At 33.7% G+C, this 25,209-nt stretch overlaps 1 protein-coding gene across 10 annotated transcripts in view; it reads right to left on the reverse strand.

Annotated features, from left to right (window-relative positions):
* LOC116433576 (cytotoxic granule associated RNA binding protein TIA1) overlaps positions 1-25,209 on the reverse strand; it is a 715,860-nt gene that overhangs the window by 143,354 nt on the left and 547,297 nt on the right. For all 10 annotated transcript variants that reach the window (XM_076374164.1, XM_031991797.2, XM_076374169.1 and 7 more), the window contains one exon: positions 11,842-11,929. In XM_076374164.1, the coding sequence (XP_076230279.1) occupies positions 11,842-11,929 (88 nt within the window). The remainder of the gene's footprint in view (positions 1-11,841; positions 11,930-25,209) is intronic.

The following is a 25,209-nucleotide window of genomic DNA, read 5'->3' on the forward strand; positions in this document are numbered from 1 at the left end:
GTCGCTTTCCCTAAAGGTGTCGAAACTTTCAGAGGCTGTCAACTTTTCCAACCACCCTTGCTTCTTCGTTCTCAACCATCCCCTCCACCCTACGCCGCCGCCTCTTTACACGCCTTCGTCGCAACGGCGACGATCTGTAAAGTGAAGCAGTCGCGTTTTTTTATCTTCGATGTTACGCCACCACTTCGTACCCCTTTATGCCTGGCAAGAAATAGGAGCCGTAATCGAAGCGATTTTGAAGAGCATCCTCCACGTTACTGTCGTGTTATTTCTCGTATCTAGAAATCGATCGAAGAGTAAAGATATTACTCGAGCCGGCGCGCGAGCATTTTTTTTGCTAACGACGAAGCAGTTTGATGGAAATCGAGTTGCTGGAAGCGAGATGTTTTTGATATTTGCTAATTTGGTGAGTGGTATGGCCAGTTAACGCTGGAACTATCGAACGTTTAACGTGATTATTGTGTAATCTTTCTAAAAGCTGTAAGAATAGATTTTTTTCGACTTCTTCGTGTATTGATTATATTATAATATAATTCAATAATTACTGAAGTGAAACTATCTATTTTTCAGATTATTTCGGATATTACTTGTAAGATGTTGATAATTTTGAAATAAGAAAACTGAAGTCTGTTATTTTGAGAGATGTGACAGTTCTAGTGTTAACTCCTTGCTGTATGATTTCTTCTTCAGTTACAGTTGTTAAATCTGGTTTGTTGTTAATAATTTACTGTAAAAAGAAAAGACTTTGATGCTAATTTTATGTATAGGTTTTCTTTGAAGCATAATGATTGATAATATACAATTAGTTTTTCATTTGTTTCGAAAGAACTGAATAATATTTGTATTTTTCAAATTTTGTTTGAAATCTTCATTACGAGTGCACGTTATTACGAGGCAAGTTAAGTCGTCATTGGATTGCATCTTTCAGTAATTCTTTTCATATATTATTGTTTATTTAAATAATAATTCTTCTAGAATTGTGTTATAAATGGTGTGTAAATGATAATGATACAATAATAATAGTAAATAAATAGTAATGATCGCGTACAATATCTTGTATATTACAAACATAATACTTTATTACCTTTATTTCTGCTTATTCATTTTACAACACCATAAATTGCAATTAAATTACGATTAAAGAATCCTGCAATAAAATATCTTTCCCTTTACAACTCACCAATCAATGTACTTTCCAATTATCTACAACTCCGCTGCAAATTTGATAAATAGATTTTTGACGGTCTAAAGCTCGGAGTAGTAAAATATCGAATAAAATTTCATTACACTTTTATCTTCGCCGAAGTGCCACAAAAACTATAAGAAATTCCAACTAATCGTAAAAATTTAAATTCACGTAAATGTTCACAGTCCAGCTATGACTACCACTAATTCCGCGCCAGGTTTAAAAAAATATTTTATACAGTCGATTTAACAGAAGTGTTTAAAGAAGAAAAAATGCACGAAATTACAGTTAATACATGATTATCGAACAGTTAGAGAATGAAAGCGATTTATTCCATTCAATTTCTATTTGTTACGGAGAATCACTCCCCGGATGGTCGTGGAAAAATTTAGCGAACACACTGTACATAAAAATGCGCGCCGATGCTCACCTAACTCGCGAACGATGTATGCGTGAAACATGCACGCATACATTTGTCAGTAGTACCTCGGGAAAACTCGGCTATATGCGTCTGGCAGCGGTCACCGCATGAAAACGACTCCCTTGAGAGAAGCTATATTAAAATTCCTGAAACTTTTTAATCTTTCCAGTGCAGTTAAATATTAATAGCAAAATCTTGGTTAGGACCGTGTGTTCCGAACCACTCAGGAACACGTCGGCCACTGCTCGTTACGCGATACTTCCATTGAGCATCACGATATCCACTTAACATTTTCCTTTCTGCGAATCCAGTTGTATTATGTAGCGGTATACTGTTGAGGAAATTACACGAATCACTTTAATCTGCGAGCCATTGACGGGATTTTTCAAAAGTAGAAGAAGACAAGTTTAACAGTCGTACTATTGAAAAAAAGTGTGTGATTGTAATATAAAGTTTGATATTTAGACAGATTTGTATACGTTTTTATAATTTTGCATTTTTGCAGATATATACGAAGAAACTTGCAGTAAGCAGACCATTTTATTTTATTGTATAATGACTTCGCTAGCATGAAAGTAAGATACTAATGTTATTTGTACTTATTTGGGTTTATTATCATTTTTATTCCCTTAATACAGAAAAACCAACTTTTCTGTTCTTGCTAATGGCCTTTATAGTTATGAAGCATTGTTAAAATAGATGGGAAGATTAATATATGAATGGCATGGCTGAATTGTGTTGAGTTACACTACTTACAATGTAGTAGGAAAATCAGTTCAAATTTGATTTTTAACCCTGAAAATACCGTTTGCGTGTTATTAAATCAATTTCTGTAATAATTTCTCAGAGAAACGTCTGTCACCTTTTTAATCATTGCAAAAATACGACATGAAAAATAGATCATTTTGACCCCTCTGATAGTTTTAGTGTTAATAAATTCGGAGTTTGTATATTCTGGAAAATACCATAATTTATATTTATATTTCATTATTTTGTTACTGGTTTTCTATTTTCTCAAACTTGTGACAGTAATTTGAAGTATTCCATTTTTGTTAAACCCGATTAAACTTTTTTGAAACATTCCTGACAAAGATAAGAAAAATTATACAAATATATTAACTTACATTCTGAACTGCATGTAAACAAAAAACATCACTGAACCTTGTTCAAACTTGTATTACTTTACATTTTGTAAAATTTCCTTGCACTATCAATGAATGAACATATCCAGTCTAATTATGATTAATATTTGAACACTGTCAGTATTAACACTTAAGTTAGCAGTTCCTCAGCTTTCCGCCTATTAAATATGTGTGTCCTTTTTTATAGAAAATGATGGAATAATGGCGCAAACCGATATTCTATATTACTTATTATTTATATTATTATTTACCGTTAGATGGAAGCATCCAGGGGCGACGTATCGGTGCGTCACGCCGGCTTGAACGTGTTAATAGCTAAAGAGTAAACTTGTCGACGAGTAGCGAATAAAGTAGCCGGCTCTTCAACTCCGACCCGCTTCGGTTGCTCACTGGTGAGTTTACTACCCCTATTGATTACATTGAACGTGTTTAATAGCCACGAGTTATTTCGCAAGTGAGTAGCAAGTAAACTACCTGCGTGTGAAGTACACGCTAGCTACACATCTAGTGGCAACTGAATATTTTTGTACCTACACATTTACTTGAATACTATTTTCAAGTCCATAAGATAAAATGTGCTATTTTAACTCTAGAACTACCCAGAATTTAATACAATAACTATGTAATCCCTATAAAAATTCTAACAATAAATTATTTTCAGTTTCTTCAGCATTCAAGTGAAACTATTTATTTTCAAAACCATTTCAAATATTCAATGCTTTGAGGATATCAATAGTTGCGAAATAAAAGAATCGAAATCAGTCATTGTGACTGGTACGATAGTTCTGGTGTTAAATATTGAAGAATTTTAATCGTGTTAAAACTCATTTACTATTGTGCGATTTTCTTCGCTATTATAATCGACTGATTTACTTTACTAATAACATTTGACGGGAACATGATGAAATTTTAAATTGTTTTTCACTTCGACTCAATCGACGAGAATTTTATCTCTTGTAAATTTATGTATTTTTCCCTACAGACAACTTTAAGTGACATATGTTCTACTTCAGAATATTGATCTTCGTATTAATAATATTTTGAAACTTTATTTATAAACTATTCTGAGTCTGAAAAGTCCGATATCCATCGCGCAAGGATTAATCCATAATTTCGTTAATTTTTTATGAAACTGTGTAGTCGAGACTTCTGAAAATCGATGTACTTAATAATAACCTTTTAAATTAATAGATGTATCTTCAATCTTCCATCTTTGACACGTTCACGCCGGTGTGTACAGAACTAGTGGTACAGAACCAACTTATATTAAAATAAATCAACATTAATAATTAATTTATTCGTTAAATTATTTACAAACATTTATCCACAATTTATCTCCATCGTCATTTTCGCAAGCATTGCTCTGTTATTATTACGATCTATGATGAAACATAAAAACACGCCTCAATATAAATATATCAACAAATATGATAAACTAGTCACTCGTTAATACAATTACTAACTTTTATTCAAATAAGTAAGTAGAAAGGTTTACCGCAATTCAACAAAAGGACCGCGATAAAACGTTATTTCTTTACATACTTCACGTCAAACATTAATATACATCTCGTACAGAATCGTACAGCTGTGTATGTACATAAATTCCAATAATACTACACCATTTAGCGCACGGTGCAAATGGGTCGACCGCGTCAAAAACGTGACGGAATCGGCATCGTAAGTCATAATTCGCGAAACGTCATTTTTCACTGAAAGTGAGAGAAATACGTGGAAAGAATGAGAGTGGGCCGAGGCGGTACCTGGAATACGCTGGAGAGAACCGGTTTTAGTATTTGTCTATGCATCGGTCTGCGGTGGTGGTAGTAACCATAGGGTAGAGTTACACGTATTAGTTGCAGCGCGTAATGGTGAAGAGTGGTTAAGGGTGAAGAGCGAGGGAGAAGCGAGCGTGGAGATTACTTAGTCGCCATTTAAACCTGAAAGCGAGCTTTGGTTCTCCGGTTGAGATCAAGCTGCGATATTAACGGCCTAACGTTGTACCGGATTCTCCAAAATACACGGCCCGCAGGAAGTATCGAGCTCACGTTCGGAGTCGCTTCTATGGCCTTCCACTCCCCCTACCTAATGGCCGTACGTGTTAATTGAAACACGGTTTAACTGCACGCCTTCCTCGTAACTTTACCTGTTAAGCAGTCCTACCGAGTTACTACGGTTATACTGCTGTGCCACAGAAAATTCTTTTTATCGTGCGGACAGGAGTGATGGTATTGATTGGCAATGGGATATTTGATCAAATTTATTGTAGTGTTGGTGGAATGGATAATTGGGAACGAAACGATTATTTGAAACAGATGTTTGTTTCTTGTATAATATTGATGCAGTATTCTGTGTAATATTATTTCTTCTTTTTTAATGCTTTAGCGTGGTCTAGTTGAATAACGAATTTGGTGTGACTGATGAAATATTACCATTTAGATTAGTAACTTTGAATATTATTTTGTACTTGATAACTGAATATATAAGGATCAGAATGTATGAAGATAATTATGTTTCTAATAGTATTACTTAATCATTGCAGGAGTAAAATTTGGTTTTGATGTTTTACTGTCAGCTTCGGGTGTTCTGGAATTGTTTAAGTGAAATTTTACATATTAATATTTGTGAAAAATTGAAAATATGAAAATAGGAGAAAGAGTTCTGTACATATGTAAGCTATAGTTGCATTTGAAGTAAATGGAATGTTGCAAAGCAGGCGTAACTACCATATATAATAGCTTCACTCATAGAGGTTCCCGGACCTTCGCCATATAAGATAAAATAAAATAAAATACAACAAAATACGAAGAGATATAAAAATAAATAAATATAACGGGAATAAATAGATAGATAGATAGATATAACGACAATAAATAAATAATAAATATGTTAAAATTATATATATATATATAGGAGTGTCAAAAAAGATTAGAAAATATAGATAGGGCGCAAACGGATGCAGAAGAGCGGCAGGCATATTACAATCAGATTAGAACACCATTCACATAAATTAATTCCATACTTCATATATTTAGTTGATCCGTTTCAAGATTACTTCGCTCATCTACCTCTTCTCATCGCGCCGTAAGTCGCAATAATTGTTTCCCTCGCAATTTGCCGCGTTCGGGGAATCAATTTCGGCCACGTCCGTGAATCGAGCGCTGTAAATCTTAAAAATCTTCCGATTCTTCGAAAACTGTACGTCGATATTTCTCTTGAATCGACTGTCGGACGAAAGTGGTCGCTCGAGGGGCATACAATTAACCCGAAGCGTTCGGCACATACCAAGCGCGGCAAGAAAAGCGTTTGTGGGAGGGTGTGCGCCGGTCAAACGAAGAACGCGGTCGGGGGCGCGGAGAAAAAGGAACTCGGACTGGAAGGTGCATAGATAGTGGAGCGCGCTGGCGGGTCGCGGGGGACGCGAGGGGCCGGGAAACAAAATAAAAGAGGAAAACCGTTGGCAATTTTTCACTAGCTTTTTAAAGCGCGGCTTAGGTACACGTGAAGCGAGTTTGAATCGATTTTTCCGGAGGGTCCCATTTTTCTGCCGTCTACTTGTACCAAGCGATGCGAACTGTACGTACCTTCCAGCTGTTTTGCCGTCGAACACGAATGTCACGCTAAGTTCGGATTTTAGATTGAAAGTTCACGATCTTAGAACTCGTCGCTCTCCGGAATTTTCCTGTCAAACGAATGCTTTTCTGGTTACACGCGGGGATTCCGGGGATTAACCCTGCTACGTTTTGCGGGTCTCTTTCGACGCAGCCGAGTTTATACAGCTTTTGGCAGTAGTTTGTTCGTTTGACACTGGAACTACCGGTCAAAATGACCAGTTTCGGTTTCTCTCTATCGCAATTATTGATATCGTCGAAGCATTGAATATTCGAAATGACTTTGGAAATAAATAGTTTCGCATGAATATTATAATGAATGCCTGAAGAAACTGAAAATAATCTATTGTTTGAATTTTTATAGAGATTACATATAAATCGTATTAAATTCTCGGTAGTTCGGGAGTTAACCGGTTAGAGTATTTTATTTCCACATTTCAGGTATTGACGCATTGCTCAATACTTAATATTAAATATGAAATTTTACAATTTTGGTATTGCAATCGAGTGGCAACTGAGAGGCACCTTTAAAGTGCAAAGGGTTAAATAACATTTCTCACTAGAAAGTTTCTCACTAGAACAAAGTTATTTTATTCCGATATTTCACATACTGATGTATTATACGAAGTTCAACATTAAATATCGAATTTTATAGTTTTATTGCGTCAAATCAAAAGATGATCGAAAGATGATAAAGTGCAAAGGAGTAAGAATGCTAGAAAATATGAGGCTTCGAATGAACTTTCTGTTTTTTTAACCCTCCCGTGTCTGCGTTTGACGGATACATACGTAAAAGTCCTATTTCACGATATACGTGTATATTCGGCGTGCCCGCTCGCATTATTCGAGATTAGTGCTTTTAATCCTCTTAGAGCTACTCTTATTATTTTGCCGGTCCGTCGGATTTGCGTGATGTACAGGTAACAGGGAACGTTTTATTCGGCCCGTGTGAATTCATTTTTGCAACCCTTCCGTATATCTGAGAGAATGTTTGTTTTGATAAAATGTTATGGTGTTTGGAGATTTTCTGTTTTTCTGGTTGAGAAGATTTACATTAACCCTCCGGTAACGAATGCTGGGATATTTTGATCCAACATAGTAGCCATTGTTGTATTCATACTGATCCACAAAAGTATTATATATATATATATATAGAGTATGTCTACTCATTAGATTATTTGTATACATATATTCGCAGGAAAGTTTAACGTCTACAGTTAGCAGCAGTTGTGCATAAAACTTAATGCAAGATATCTTATTAAAATATGCGAATAGTAGGAACTATATTATGAGACAAAATGGTCATTTGTTTACCAACAGTGAAGAATTTATGAATCCAGAGAAGATTAGGAATTAGATAGTCAGCATGTATTTATTATAGTCAACAATGTGTATTTTCGCGCGGTAATAATAAAATTCCATTTCATCAATCACAATGTTCTGTTTATACTGAATCGTGTGTAAACATATAGTTTGTAACAAAATGCTTATATAGTGCACTGTTCAATAAACAGTAGTTCCCATAAAAGAGAAGTATTTTTATTGATTTGATTCTGATAGGAATATCATAACGATAAGGGTCTACTCTGTTTATATGCATGTTGTATGGTAGGTAAAGTAGTGCATTCTTTCACGCATGGCAGAAATATTCGAATGAATATTTATTAAAAGCTACACGGAAAAATGTCGTGTACTCAAAAAGATTTAATTAATTCTCATTTCTACATTGGAAAACATGTGAACAAGCATTACTGGTTTCGGATACAGTAAAATATTGAATGCATAAATTTCAGAAAAATTATGTACTGTGTCGGCCAAAAATATTTTTATTCTGTTCAGTGCAGTGTCTGTATTGTAATACGTGAACGAATATAGAAGATAAATAAATTCATCGAATAACAGTGGCAATTCGTCGAATGAAATGGACAATATGCAACTGAATAAAGTTTAACGGAACATAGGGAATATTGTCCATAAATTTCTTAGAAAAATAGAAAAGAATACTTCGGAAGACCAATATTTTTTGTAGACATCTCGTTACACATTAAATCATTGCTACACATGAAATCATTCTGAAAGGGAGAAGAACGTCATAACGCTATTAACATCTATATTCATTAAGTAGAAACAACCCGAAACGAGCAAACACGTTAATCAAACTGTATTCAATTTGACGCGTGCTTGACGAATCTTTTAAATCAATTTCCTCGAAAATGTAGCCTTGCACGACGAAATTTTAATCTACGTCCGTTAATAGATTTCGCACGGTGAATACTTCATTTCGAGATGCACCGTAAATTCCGATACACTTATATGTTCCAAACATTTTGCCTATAAAAGTCTAGCAAGTCAAAATTTCAACGTATCTAAACAAATCTTACCATACAGTATTTCAAAGAAACATGGACAAAACGTTTTACTCGTTTCCCGCGATTAACATATTTTCCATTTGGAGACGAAAAAACAACCGTTGTGAACGGTAAGCGGCTGTTATTTCAAAATCAAAATATCAGGGATCGGTAAATATTATTCGTGATTCCAGCTTGGAATTCCATGTCGCGGTGAAATATGATATTCCGTACGAGCCCGATAACAAAATACACACTTCGGCAAATGTGATTTTACGAATGAAAGCGTGATGAATACTTAAACGACGCGCGTGCGTGCCAGCAAAAAAAGAGGGGGTGACAGGTGGGGAGAAACATATTTCACATTGCAATGACAAATCAAATATGCGCGTGACATCGACGCCGTTGCGAAGCAAACGCGCCGGCTTTAAATATGGTGATTCCCGGTTGAACACGAGTCGGTTTTTCGTCCGGCAGTATCAGATACCGGGGGCATAACCGATACTAGATCAATGATTCGAATCGCGTTCGTTAGAGCGCATAAACGAAGAACTTTTTATTTCCCATTAAACGGTAATGCATTTAAAGCTCTATAGTCTTCCAATTTCACTGTTCCCGGGAATTTTACAGAACTTCCGCAACGCGAACACGTTCTCCTTTCGATGAATTAATCCTTTCGCGAAATCGAGTTCGCGCCGTTAGGGACATCGTAAAAGATAATGAAATCGTATCTTGATTTCACACTAACGACCCATTAGAAAAACAACGTAACCCCGTTCTATTGGTATTACTTTGATCTAACCTTAACACCGGGACAACCAATTTAATGAAGGTTCTGCTAATGTGTTTGCTTGCTCTGCTAATGCTCCGCTAATGCCTGTAAATTGGTATATTATTGCGTTCCACGTGTGAACTATCGAATAGTTACTTCGATAATTACAGTGCTGTGATAATGTTTTGAGAAATAAATTAAAGTATAGAGGATTAAAAAAGAATGTTTGATTTATAAGAAATTTGCTGTAAAGTAAAACTAGATCAACCATAGTGACGGTGAACGCATATTGTACTAGTTCAATTCTTCTAGTTTTTAAAAATTTCAATATATACTTGAAAGATTATCGATAACAAAGGTTTTGCGTCTATCATTCCCCACAGTTTACAGTAATTTTAAGATATAAAATTTACATGCACTTGATGTTAGAGTGAATGGCAGTAGTGTCTAAGCAGTAATTTAGAAGGAAAATATCTAGGTAATAAGAATGTATACTGTATTGAATAGGAAGTAACTATTAAGTATAATAATATCCATTAAATATTTGAAAAATATCTATTTTGAGTAGTAACACTGTACAGAATAAATGCATCTCAGTTAGAAATACGAGGAGTTAAACTTTCAACTCGAGCTGGCAGTGTATGATTTAAATAGGAGATCCTTTTAATTATATCTGTATGAAAAGTGGTACATTTTTATGAGTCTTTTTTTCTGAAAACTAAAAGCCAGATTCATTTGATATTTAGTATATGTTAAAGTACACTTTTTATAAAGCTACGTGAATTTTTATAGCAAAAAATTCGATGCATAATACGCAGCGCGCTAAAAAAAATGTAGCGATATAACGCCCACTTTAATTTCCCTAACCTCTATTGCGTTCGAGTTGACTCGATGGTAATATTTAAATTTTAGTAATTTTTTATATTCTATAAACATTTCACTACATTTTATATGGCCACTTATGATCACATACGATGACCAAAAATTTTTAATTTCCATCACTCTGAATATTATAATCCTGAAAGACTCTTAAAGGTTTCAACTTTCCGTAACTTTGTTATTTCAAAAAATATATTTTACTTCAAAAGGTTACTAAAAGTTTGCATTAATTTTGCAGTGTAAAACTTACACGAACTGCTATTTTTTTTTACGCGTATATCTAATCACTGTTCATATTGTAACTAGCAAATGAAGTTTTCCTATAATATAAATTGACACAGATTATTGACTTATTGATAGGATCCATCAAGATATAATACTTGCATAAATTCATCTCGTGAGTACGATGACCGACTTTGAAAGCAATCGACGCTCAGAATATTATCGTTGTGCATCTATCGACCCGTAAGTGGAATAGGGAGCAAGGTATCTCCGGTTTGTAAGTTAGGTGGATCATAGATCATGGAAAGATAAACATTATTATACTTCGCGTCGGTGCATCGTGGAACGCCGAATGATGAGGCACTCGTAAAAGATCGCGACGTGAGAGACTGGTTAGTCTCGTTAAAGGTGCAATAAACCTGCAAAATCTGTGCGGTTAATAAAACGAAATATTCAGATCTCTCCTCTAGAGTGACTCCTTTTTACCAAACTAGGTCAATTTACTACAACTGCAACTCCTATTACTTTCAACAGTAAATGGTGGTAAAACGTATACAATCATTTAAACTAGGTTTCCGTATACACAAGATGTTCTTACATTTTGTTATACAATTATTTTATAAAAAAAAGGGTTGATTTATTTGACAACAGTTGAAGTGCATTTATATTTTCATCCCAAGTGTTGAACATTCTACCTTTTTTATTTATATCATAGAAAATTGATCAGAAATATGGAAAATAAATTTGTAATATATTCTTCAGAATGAACATTCGTTAATATTGTATAGACGAGAAGTTTTTAGAAATTTATTACTGCTGCACATATATATAATATTATGTATTGCGTAATATTTTTATATGCATACATTTCATTTTTACACTTTAAATTTCGATGCATATATAAAAGGAAGTATTCAGTAGTAAAATAAGAAAGCAAAAAAAATGGGAACACTTTATTAGTGCTTCATTTTCCAGTTAATAATAAAGTAAAGGTGTTCTGTACGTGAGAATGTACGTCGCGAGGTAATATTTACTGGTATTTCATCACTTCGAAGTAATATATAAAGTCGACGCAATAAATTACATCAATAATGCGACACAATGGAAGGTTTGACTGGCACGAAAGACTTCTCAACCGCGGCACGATTCGTTAACGTTGCATGCACGAAAGATCGCTGTTCACATTACATCGCTATATTATCACTCGTATACCACGAAGAGGACGGTAAGTCGTCTTTAATGAGCAAGATTAAGAGGACTTACGAGATTTCGCCGAAGGGAGCGAAGGCTTCCCTCAAGGTCTGCGTCTCGATCTCCGGGCTTAGATCTCCTACAAATATGTGGTAGTGTTCTGAAACAGACGGCCACAAAAAATCGTTAAGAAACATGTTATAAAAAGAGTGGAGCGATAATGTCAATTATATTACACTGAAACTGTACTTTGTATTCATTTGTGTGAAATTTGTGTATTTCTTTTTAGGAATATATACATTTGTGTGTATATGTATGAACATATATGAAAAATATAAATACTTTTTCTTTCAGAAATTAATTGTACTGGGACCTATAAAAGTTTATATAAACCAGTCAAATTTAAGTATTCCGAAAATGTCAAATAGGTATGAAATATATAAATTTATGATCGAGACAATAGAAAAATATATTTCCACATGAACATAATTTTTGAATTAACTATTCTCTGTATTTAATTGCAATATATCTATGTACATATATTTGTGTGAATAAAACAATGAACTGCAATTACTCTAAAACTTATTTCTTTAAATTGAACATAAACGATTATAACGTGTACCCTTTTTGGGTTGACGATTGCTGCAAAAATAAAGATTGTACAATTTCCTTGTGTATGTAATACATAATTTTATAGTTACAATTTTTTACAATAATAAAGGCTGATCATTTATTTTAGGGTAAACATATGACGTGAAAGCCTTGAAATTTTTCATTTTGCTTAGAGTTCGCTTCAATACGTACTCTAAGTTCTGTCAGCTTATCGACAGGCCTCAAACTAAATTAAACTTTCGAAGTAAGTTCCAAAGGAAAGCTTAGTGACTTTCATTTAATTTTTCATTTCAGTCGTAGAATTGCGAGAGATTATTTTTAATAATTGTGCCGTTATAAATCGACTGTAAAGAAACAAACTATAAAATTGTTCTATCGCAATAAAAATATATACCTGAACAAATTATTAAAAATTTCGATATATCAATATTCTTCGCTATACCTTACAGTTTATACGCAAAAATCTGAATATAACAACAGATTTTTTTATAGGTCATTTGATTGAATTGTATTTAAAACAAAATCGTGTATTTAAAAGGTAATTAGTGTACATATATAATTTCTTAAACTCTTTCAACTTAACAATCAAAGTACGAGTGATCATTTTAATTCGCCGATATAAGTTGTGTATTAAATATGTAACTTCGTCGTTACGTTATGGGCGATGGTAAATTTGCTTCCGGTGTTCCTGTTAAAATTTAGAAAGTAATTTAGCTCAGCCAGTTCTGCTATACACATTAAATAATATTCCATGTATTCTGATAAGGCTCGTAATTGTTTTTCTTATGTAAATTAAGGAAACAAATACAGATAGAGTCAATTTGTAAAATTAGTATAAAAGAAGTATTATGGAACGAAATGATGGCAGAAAATCAAGTTGAAGTATTCTTTCATAAAACTGTTAAGAAACGTTACCCTACGGTACCCTACGGAACCGCAGAGTTTGTTAAGCAAACGCAAAGCACGAAAAGCAATATTTAAGCCTCGGATCGTAGTATAAAGTGAATTTTAAGTTTAATGTTTTCCGCTAATTGGAAAGAATCATTATGGCAAAAAGGTTATAGCACTCATTTTGCATGATAATTTTTATTTCTAAAATTGAAAATAATAACTTCCGTTCTTCCGTGATAATTCATACGGTATTAAAATGAATCTTTTCGTTTTTATTATTGAAGCGAATAATATGAAATTAATACGTTTAATAATGGATTCCTAAAATTAACTTTTAACTGTATTACACTTAACTATCATTTTATACTGCTAATAAACTTCTACAAGAACTAAAACTACTTCTGTTACAAATAGTAATTGTTGATATTTAATTAAATAATTTAAATTTTCCCGAATAAAAAAAATATTCTTATTCGCTTTCTTTGTTTGGAATAAATAAATGATTAAAAGAAGTGAATAATTATTTTACAATGCTTTATTTAAAATACTTTTAAAAACTTATTCAAATGCTTATTGAAAATTTATTATTAATTGCATAATTGTGAATGACGTAGAAAATTTTGCCAAATGATTATTATATCTATCAACAGTAAAAAATCTGGTAAGAAAAATCATGCACACTTGCATCTTAATTACTTTATTTCTAAAGTGTATTTATATTTATTTCTAAACACTGCAGTTCAACATATTTGTTGCAACAAATTTACAATGAACGAGGAATATAAAATTGATTTTCAAACCCGCTTGATGTTCAGACGAATATATTGCAACAGAGTGATCATACAGGTTGCAACGGTAAATAAAATTAATCGATTGAGGTTGATATTAAATTAAGTGACAATGGCCATTAAACTTGGCTTTCATAAACGGTAATACAAGTAATCGAAGCTGTATGCAATGACCTGCGAACTGGAATACATTATCCAGTGAAAATTGGAGAAATTAATACAGCTGCTGCAGAGATTCAATAAACACCAATCGGAAAGATATCGATATTTTGTCTCCAAACAAAAACTCGTATGAATCAATGAGACATTAATTATAAAAGATGAAAATCGGTGTTTTACCATATCACAAAACCAATTGCTTTTATTTCGAAAACAAACGGTAATGGAACAAAAACGCTTCCAAATGTAATCTTCCATACTGCAATCAAAAAGTTCCAGTAACTTGATTGAACTTTCAACTCAAACATATTCATAGTTATATAAATATCTTAATTAGGCATACGGTTATTTATTTAATTTGATAAGTAAAGAATTATTACGACAAACACTACATTTAATTGATTATATACTTTCCGTCAGAGATAGTAATTGTTCAACGAATTTAATTAATGTTTCATCGAAATTCAATTTAATTTTTCATCAGATGCTCATATTATAAGTTATAAATTGCACATTAGCATTCATAGTACGTACAATGTTATTCTTAATAACATCGTCAGTGCAGGTAGTAAGATTGAATGTACACACACGCACACGTATATATACACGCATATTAAACATGGTCACGATCAGAGCTGACTCAGTCGAGGGATTGAAAACTGCACCGTTCGACGAGTTATAGGAATCTTTAGTGTGAAGTTATGGAAATCTTGTAAGGCAATAAATAATATTTGCGCCGCCAAGCAGGAAAGACGCAGTAAAACCGTCGATTTAGTACAGTGGCCTGGTTGTTCCGCGAGTTCGCTGAATATGCATTTTGCCGCCGCAAAATCTGGTTCGTTTACTCTATACCTAATTGCTCCACTTTACTCCACAATTTTAAGGTACATTCCCCGTTTCTACTATTAACGCGCCGGTTTGTTGACCCCATTTGCATTTTTCCCGCCCACCGTTTCGGGACCTTTGACGTCGTTCGAGTCAAAGCGGTGAGACTTAACCCGATCATTCAGTTGGTTAGCGCATTTCGATTTCTTCGACTCGACAGAAAACTTGAGCAAATCCGGTTCGCATCGGGAATCAATCATCGGTTTCGCGTGTGAGGACGTGTTCGCGCCAATCTTCTTGCTGCGGCGTTAACTCGTTGTCTCACCGTATCCTGCCGGATTCGTGGCAAAAAATGTGAATAGAAATTAGCAAATGTAAATGCTGCTTCTTCGAATTGAAATTGAATGTTATTTTTCTAGTGCAAAATCTTAACACTGAAACTACCGAGCAATTAAAGTCACTTATTTCCAGTCTTATAAAAATTAGAACAATACATTTTTTGAGATTCGAGGGTCTCCAAGTCTCGTATCTGCGTGAATATGTACATTTAATTAAAAATCTTTCGCAAAAACGCCTTCATAATTCGAATACCTGCAAAATAAAAGTTCTAATGTATGTCAATTTAATCCGTCCGGTAGTTTTAGTGTTAATCTTTAGAGCGAATGAAAGCACAGAAGGAACATGGAATTCGCTTTTATTTATAGGGAATTATTAATAATAAAATTTTTCTAACGCAGTTACGAAAGAAATTACAGGCCAAGGAGTTAAGACATTCAACGCTATCTGCTTATAACAATTTGTATAAGACTAAAAAAAGTGAAATTGGAAAATATATAAATAGGAAAACTGTGCTTCAGATTATTATTATTGTAATGTACATTCCCTTAGATTTTATTATAAATTTCGGTCTTCTAATTTTATTATTTTTGTATGTATTCACGACAAACGCGAGTGCCTAGAACGTACAGCAGACAAATGTCTATAATAACTTCAGAATGCTGTTACTTTTTTTCCAATCTACTAAAGGTCTTAACAGAAAAGGCCAGTTTTTACTTGATTATTTTTCCTTCAAATTACTTTAGGAAATTTCGATTTTGTAGAAATATCCGCCGTCTACCGATAACGGACTAATCGTACCATGAATAATGACTGACTGATCAACCAGCATGACCCACATGCTAGGTCATCGTTCTCGAATGTGTTAATCCCTCTAGTACTGTATATTTTAGCGAGTTCGCAAACGACCGTGTTTGGAGTCACGTTACACTTTGCTAACACAAACATTTTGAACTTATATTTTATTACTTTAAGGCTCTTTTAATAGTTACGTTACTAAAACTATTGAGCAATGCAAAAATTATAAAAAGATAATAGTCATGAGTTCAGGGTTCGAAGAGACTCATGGTACGGCAAATGTTAACACTTTGTTGACCGGTCACGAGTATACTTGTGTTGATCGCTTCGAGTTGTTCATGAATTTCATTGTATTTACACTTACATTAATTTATGCCTGAAAGCAATGCAGATGTTTATAAGATCGTTTTACATTGTATTCATTAGTTTAAATCATTTAAATTATTTTTTATATATATATATTAATTAATTATATATTAACGTTTTATGGACGAAGATGCTTTGAAAATACAAAACCTTCAGCAGATGAAGCTAAATTATATATCAATTGCTTAACACTAAAACTACCAGATGGACGATCCATTCCTGATTTCTTCCTTTCACAATTATTACAAAGGTAACAGTTGTTTGACTAAGAAATAATTAAAGAAATTGATGTAGCGATACGCAAATTGAATTACAAGTCAATCAAAGTTTCAATAGATGCACTCTTGGAGTTTCTATAAAGAAATTTCAACAAGTCAACTGCTCGGTAATTTTAGTGTTAAATAATAGAACAAAGGAAACTACGTGCTGACCTCTTGCTATTCGAGTAATTAAAACATTCGTTTGCGATTTAGTCTTCCAAATATGAAAATTTCATCACGTCGAAATGTCGACATCCGTTCGCGAAGGGTTAAAGTTGAAAGATATTTTTTACAAACAAATTCACCGGTCAGAAAGGTATTAAAAGACCGCGTTTCGTTTTCTTTACTGACGAGGAACGAATCAAGGACCGAAAATCGGCGCGATAAACATTTCCTTCTTGCCAATCGGTTTCCTTTGTTCCGTCTGCTGCCGCTATCTTTTACTCATTTCATCACCTCCCTGGCCGGTTATACGGGAAACGAGTGGGTCAGGATGAGTAGTTGAAAATCGAGTTACAGCTATAGAAAGTCCCTGGGCCGGAGCATCGGTTACAACGAACCGAGTATTCCGTGGAAGAAAAGTATGGAGGTAAGAAAGGTGTGGGGCTGCTGGGAGCCGAGGGTGGTCTGATTACAATCGGTTGATGGTCTATCCTCGCTGGTCGGATGTTCCGGTGGGCACACACAGTGGTCCATTCTCGTGAATTAGTCCGAACCTCGTCATTTTCTCCTGCCTCCCCTCGCTGCTCGTCGCTCTGCGCTGGATTCTTCGGACTGTTTGAAAATCAGCAGGAAATTGACAAGACTGTACCCTTCGGCAACCACGAACTGAATTTCTTGTTTTGCGCTTGATGTAGGATATATTCTTTTAAGGATTGAGCGTTATTCAAACCATTTGTGACTCTGTGTAAGATATTTTTGAGAGTTTATTTCCATTTGAAGCATTAAAATTTATTCATGTTAAATATGTTTTGTAAATTATACGTTTTTGGAAAATAGTTTTTTATAATTATATGTTCATTACTGGCACTTATGTAGAATTTAAAAGATGTTTCTATGTTTCATTTTTAGGTGTTAACTTTTATACAATTAATACGTCATCCGTTATCTTATAATTGTAGATACTTGTTGATATTGAAATTAGTAAAATGGATAAAACTCTTAGAAAAAGTATTTTATATGTAAGAATAGATTTATCATATTAAAATTTGAGAACAATTTTATACATAAAAATCACAGACAGTTAAAACAATCATATATTTCTAAATATTTTTCAATTCCGTTTACAAAATTGTTTGCACCTTTTATTATTAAATAAAAAAAATAATTTAAATATAAATTTAAACATTTTGCTCAATTGAATTTTACATTTTTCAATATTTTAAATTTATTATCTGAGAGATTCTTTTTCGTGTTATTACTTCGTTGCACATATGTTCTGTCTAGATAACTTATCTCTATAAAGTTGTTTTCAAAACAACCAATACATCAGAGTGTATACGCAGAAAATTAAAATTGTTTCTGTACTCTTTCTCTTTCTGTTCTTTTTTTTCGTTCCCTTGATGTACATAGAAATATTAATTCATATTTAATAATGCAAAATTTTTTGAATTTTTTACTGTATAAACTTTCAATGCAGTCTCAACCTCACATTTTAGCTTTTTTCCCGTAATCAACAGTTCATTTAACAATTGCGTATTCATTGAATAATTTAATTATAGTTTCACCATGTTTTAATCTCTTTATTATTTTCCAGTTCGTTTTAATAAAAACAAAACACACTATAGTTCCAGTGATATTTTAGTAGAATTAGAACCAACGGTATCTGAACTATAAACGCCAATTAGTAACCCAAATACATGCATTGTATGTAATGCGATGAAAACATTGTATATTTTCAATCAATGCTATCATAATCGAATTTTCATTTAAACGATGTTCCGATAATCTAAATAGTCGATGGTTTCGTTAATCGTTATTCCGATAATTGTGGTCTCAAAACTGAGGAAATCATTAGAAAGAAGAATCATTTAAATAGCACATTACATTAGGTTACCTTTTTCCATTACGAATGGTAGTAATAATTATTTAAATTAGAATTGTCTTTCATATGCACAGAAGCTTGCAAAAATTCAAAGTTTCTCATCGTGGTTATCATTTTACTTTTGAAGTATTGATTAAACAATAACACTTCGAACAGAAATACCCCTTTTATTGTAATACCGTATAGACGATTGATTTCCATTCAATGAAAAGTTCTGTGTTGAATGATAACATTTTTCAGGAATTATTCAAGCATAAACATGAATGGTAGGCATGTAAATTATGATATCGAACATGACAAATTAATTGACACGTGTACGAATATTGCACGGGTTCATTTTAAAATTAAAATATTTTCTGTCAGACGTATAAATATTTAAATATGCACGTTGCCTGTTGTACAGGTTTTTGAAATTAAAAATAACATCGTTATAACTTATTTCGTTTTGTTTCTTTACAAATAATACTTTTTAAATTATTAAAACTGTCTTAAGTCCTAATTAGGAACAATCGAAGTAAATATAAACATAATATCAAATATTCTGAATATTAAACACAAAATATAAAACATACTTAATTGTGCGTTTATTTATTTACGCAGTGTAGTATAAATCAAAAGTATTCGAAAAAATACTTAAAAATTTCAAAAATGTTTCCACTATGTACAGTAAATATATGAATGTATATAAATTGATTAGAATAATATTAATAAAAGAATATTTAAGTAGTTGTTTCCAAGGGAACTAAGAACTATTAGTATATGATAGATAAGATCGTACGTTTTGATGAATGATATGCTAAGTAGGTTACAAATGGAATAATACCCACACTTCGTCCACCATCCTTCATTTCATTAGGTTATGCTGAAAATCCATTTAGAAAATTGTGCGTGTAAGGAAATGGAAGTAATTTATAGCGAGCTTGGATGTTAAACACTTTCCATCACGAAACACGCCATGTTGAACATAGCTACGCTTTTCTAATTATTACGCACGCCAATGTAGTTTATAAATTTAGACAGGCTAGCGATACTATAAATTGACATTATGTCGAATAAATAAGTGATAAATATTAACACAGATAATCATAAAAAAGGCGAATATGAAATATGTGTGTGTGTGTATATATATATTTCAATCATATTATGATAATCTCTATATTATTGAGGAAATAAATATGAACATTTAGAAACAGTTTCTAAAAATAAAAATTTTTTTTTAACTACAAAGTTGTGACTTTTTCACATATAATAACATGGTGAAAATAATTTTCTACAAAATCAAATGGTTAGCAACCTTTATTTTAGATTCTCCTTTGCTATCAGTAACTAAACATAATATTCAGTTTATTTTAAATGTAATAATCTATTGAAAGCCATATTTTTTACATATTCAGTTACTCTACTTAAATGCCGAAGGTTAATCTTAAAAAACAAAGAAAATATAGAAACTAAAAGGGGTACTTTTTTTATCTTATATCCCAATGTCTGAACGACAATAACTAAAAACATCGTATATTTAAGCTTAAATACAGTAACACTGGCCCATACACTTCTCACAAAATTTCAATTGACAATCGACTTAAACAACAAATATTTTCAATTGAATCTGACTTAAAACTCTACTCAAAATAATAAATTCCGAAGTATTACAAATATATACCCCCTCAAGGATTAAGCCTTCCTAAAAAATTCTCGGAACACCCGTGCTACCGTAAAATTACGTCTAATGCAAAAAACTGGTTAGAGTACAGAACGGTCGCGTGTCAGGTGTGTGGTAACCTACATTTCCGATCGGGGTGCCTAAGCCTGCACACCAGGTTCCTAGACACCACGTGTGCACCAATGCACCGCAAGGTCTGGAAGCGACCAACCAAACCGAGATTCGATTCTGTTCACCCCGCTAGGTTTTCACCGTACGAAGAATTAATAGAGGTCTCTATGCTGGTAGCTTGACTTCCATCCCGTGGTCGTGGCGAACGTTTCCTTCGATAGGAGCGTGCGCGTAAGCCGCGTGTGTCCCGCTCTCGCTGCCTCTCTAAATCAATGTTTTACAGTTGCCCCGCGAAATTAAGAAAATCCCTGATCTACGAGCCATCCGCGTTCGATCCTTGATCTATTGCACCGCCGGGACTTTTATGGGTCCCTCTTCGCATTGTCCTGATTGAATGGATGTGATTTCCGTCCTGGCAGAAACGCGTTCCATTCTTACTCTTTCCACTGGCCCTCCCCATAGAAATGTCTTGTAACTTTCAGCGGCGGTTTGTATTATACGAATTTCTGCGATGCATATCGCGACAAAGAAAGTCCGCTCCAAAATTGCCAGTTTATCTTGCCGGTCGACGCAACAGCGCTCCCACACAGCTGCCCTACGACGAAGGATTTGTTCGTGTTCCATCGTTGCGTGGTTTATAGCATGTAAACCGATCAACATTTCGGATTGCTTGTACGATGAGAAGAAAACTTGGAATTCTCGGTAGAAAAAGTATAGGTGAATATTCGAATCTTTCAAGCTGGGAATGGTTTCGGTTGGTAACAACAACTATAGAAAAATTATGAAATTTGATTGTTTTGCGTTTGTTTGAAATTATTGATTCGAATCGATTTATGCTACTTCGTTGATATATAGCTTTTCTTTCTTGAAGGGGATTTTATCGTGGAAACGTAACTTTTGAGGATATGTTGCGTGGTGGACTATATCTTGCAACGAAGCTGTATTGTTTGATAAAGTGAAATCAAAAATATGTACTTTATTATTCCTTATTTTATAATATGCTTTTTTAACGGTACGTGGTAGTGAAATATTCTACGATTTCATAACAAATATTTATCTTATCACGGCTCTTAATTATTTTTACAATTACGTTAAACTGTGATTACAAAATTCACCAATTCCAATGATTTCATTTCTTGATAATATGTTTCTACCGACAAAAAGTAAAAACGATACTAATAAGGGAGACATTTTAATTGTCTTATGATAAAGTTGTCCATGTCATTCGGATCAATAGACCACGATTATACAAACTCAAAATTAATAACAGCTTGAATAATATAATACACCGTTGAAACAATCAAAATATAGAAATTCGAATGTTCAGCAATTTGATTTGAATCAATGAAGCAAAGCATAATCACACATCCATAATCATTACGTAAGCCTGCATAGGTATCGTTCGCTGCTGGTGCCATAACGTGGCTTCACTAGCCTTGTTTCGCAGTGCATTATCTATTTCTATAGGCGATATCTTACGATGATAGCGATCATCGTGGTAATAATGTCGTTTATATCGACTATCGGTGCTATCGCCACAATGGACACCGACGAAAATAATAAAGCCTCCCCACAAAATTGCCCTCGAGCGAAATTCATCGTGACACTGGGATCGGTTAGATGATAGACGCAAATAGGACGATAACCGGCCAGGAATAATTCTTTCTTCATAATTAGCTTCTCCGTTTCAGCCATTGTGGGTGTGTCATAAGTTTCAATGCCGTTGTTGAATTTTTTACTGTCTAGGTAACAGTAAAACGTCGGGAAGGTTCGTCGGTAATTTCATTGTAACAGCTTTTCTATTTGTGCCATGAGCATTTAAAATGCCTTCCGGCGAGAGATACTGCGCTGCTTTTGTCACGCGTCCGACATGAGCAAAATTAAGTGTTATTTAAAGTACGGTTCTAAATTGGTATTCCTCTTCCGTTCACAGTATAACGAATATTCTTTTCAAAATAATTATCTACTACTTAACAACTGAATTGCAAGTGTGATTCTTTGTTAACAAATATTCATAGTCATGTCGAACCTAATGCAATAGTATTCAAAAACAATTCATTTTAACCCTAAAACTGCCGTGACATTCACATTTTCTTTTTTTAAATTTCTTAAAATTATTGAAGTGTTTATATGCAAAGGTATTTTGAGAATTAATATATTCAGTCGCATAAAGCAATAAGCGTCGCGACGGAATTTGGAGAGATAACAGTTCGTGACAAAAATGGAAGATAGAAGAAAGAATAAACATAATAACCACTTTAAATATTTAGTACTTTTGTCTAAAAATACAAGTAAAATAATAATTATTTTTAGTACACCTTACAGTTTATAAATATGTTATATATGATATAATATTTTCTTCTATGCCTATTACTTTTTGAATAATGTAGTTAAACATTTCTTTTACTTATATTTTGAAATGCCTTTTCAGTACACATTAAATTACTATGCTATATTAAATATTATATTAAATAGTTTCACTAACAAAATTTCACTAACTTTACCAACACCGGTATTTCACATTTTCATAATATTTACTGTCAATAAAAATCCTCTGTCAGCCGAAGTATCCAAAAGCATGTTAAACCTCCATTCCGAACTACGCTCGTTTCCGTTTCGTTCCGTTTCGAAAGTCTTTTTAAAATGTACGCCTCGACGCATAACAATTATTTAACACGTAGAATTGAGATTTAATTTATTTAACGAACGGATCGGTTGAACAGTCAAATTGAAATGAAAATTATATATCGTGTTCGAGACAGGGTATCCGATTGTTAACAGATAACGCGATAGCGATCGCGCCCGAGGACAATCAACTTCTTAATTAATGACGCTGCGAAACGAATTAACGATTGATACAGTACTTCAATTAACCTGCTTGTTTGAAATGGAGGGCGCCTTTTCACGATGTATTCAACCACCGGTGGACCGGTCTCACGATTCGTTCTGGCCCGTTCGTAATAATGCAACGGAATCGAAAGTGTATTGTGGAACGCATAATAGAAGCACTTTGTGTGTGATAAATTGATCGTTCTGCTGGCAAGAACGATCTCGCGTGTACATCAATGCTCGTCCCCATACCGAAAAATTGTCTCTGCCAATAGACTGGCGGTCTTCGTCCGCGCGATCTCAATCAAAACTGCCAAATTTCGAATTCTATTATGAAGAACCAACAATTTAAAATATTGAACGAGCCACGTTTTAGCGGACTACAGCGGCGCGATCGATCATCATCAACGCGGGAGACTGTTATTTCTAAAAGCAAACGAACGGCAGTCAGTTGTTTTCGTTTCAGATATTAATAAATTGTGTACGTAATGATTGGTACCAAACAAATGCCTTTTGAAGCCTACTAAAATATGCAACACTGTTGGATACTAATTAATGTGTAACTTGTCAAACAGTCTCTGAATATTTAATTTTTAATCTAGCATTATGTCTCCTTGAGAATATTATTAGTAAGGAGAATCTTGAAATAGAAACTGTCTTTCGATATATTCCATGGGGAAGTTTGTAATTGGTTTATCGTATTTAAAAGTAAAGACATCTAATTATTAAAATGATGTAACCTCTACGTGAATAGAATAACTTTTGTCAATCTACCTGGAAAAATGACTAAAGAAAGGAAATAAGTCTTGAACAGTTATTTTTTACAAACTGTAAACAATGCATTTATGTTATTTATAATCTGAAAGTTGCAATAAAGTATAAATTTTTATAAATTTAACATTATCATTAAATGTATACAGTGAAACATGTATCATATGCAACAAAATCTGTCTAATTTCCAATTTCCAATTTAAATTGTGGTCTGAAATGCACAATTTGAACAAACATCTGCAATCTAATAATTTATTTAATTAACAATTTGTATTTCTGTTTTGGAGTTGCCGTTCTTTCAACGTCACAAGCAATAAGAGAAGTCTGCTAGGATGTATTGCAGTTTGAACAATCGTTCTTTCCTCCCGTTTAACAATCAGATGCCCCGTTTGTGCGTCCCCATCTCTCTGTCCTTCTTTTGTCAGCGGTGCCATCATTGATACGTCATCGCTCGAACAAAATACGAGCGAACCGTTCGTCGGACGTGTTGCAACAATGGAAAGGCCAAAAACACAGAAGTTCTTCTCGAATTCTCCCGCGGCAATTTTTATTTTGTCAATTTTGTGACAGACGAAAGAGCATGGGGGATAGGTATACACGGGCTGGCATTGATATCGCAACCGGGCTCAACTGTAAATCGTCGTGATTTAGGAGATGAACGACACATTGGCCAATGCATAGCTCAAACTGTGCTATACTCGATGGTATACTGCCAGGCGCTGGCTTCTACGACGGCAGCAACGGCAACGCGATGCATGATGCATTGTCCCTAGACAAGCGTAGATAACGTCGGAATTTGGGTTCCTACGTTCATCTTTGGATTTTCTTTGATAGTTCCCAGGGTCGTTCCTTTGAAAACTTCACTTTTTGATATTCTCTCTAATCGAATCTATTTCTGAAGTTTACTTTTGATGCGCACTTTATATATGTGTGTTATGTACTACCAGATAATCAATTTAATACAGTGTTGTGCTTTTTGTAATACAGCTA

This window comes from Nomia melanderi, chromosome 2, assembly GCF_051020985.1.
Source record: "Nomia melanderi isolate GNS246 chromosome 2, iyNomMela1, whole genome shotgun sequence".
Classification (NCBI taxonomy): Eukaryota; Metazoa; Arthropoda; class Insecta; order Hymenoptera; family Halictidae; genus Nomia; species Nomia melanderi.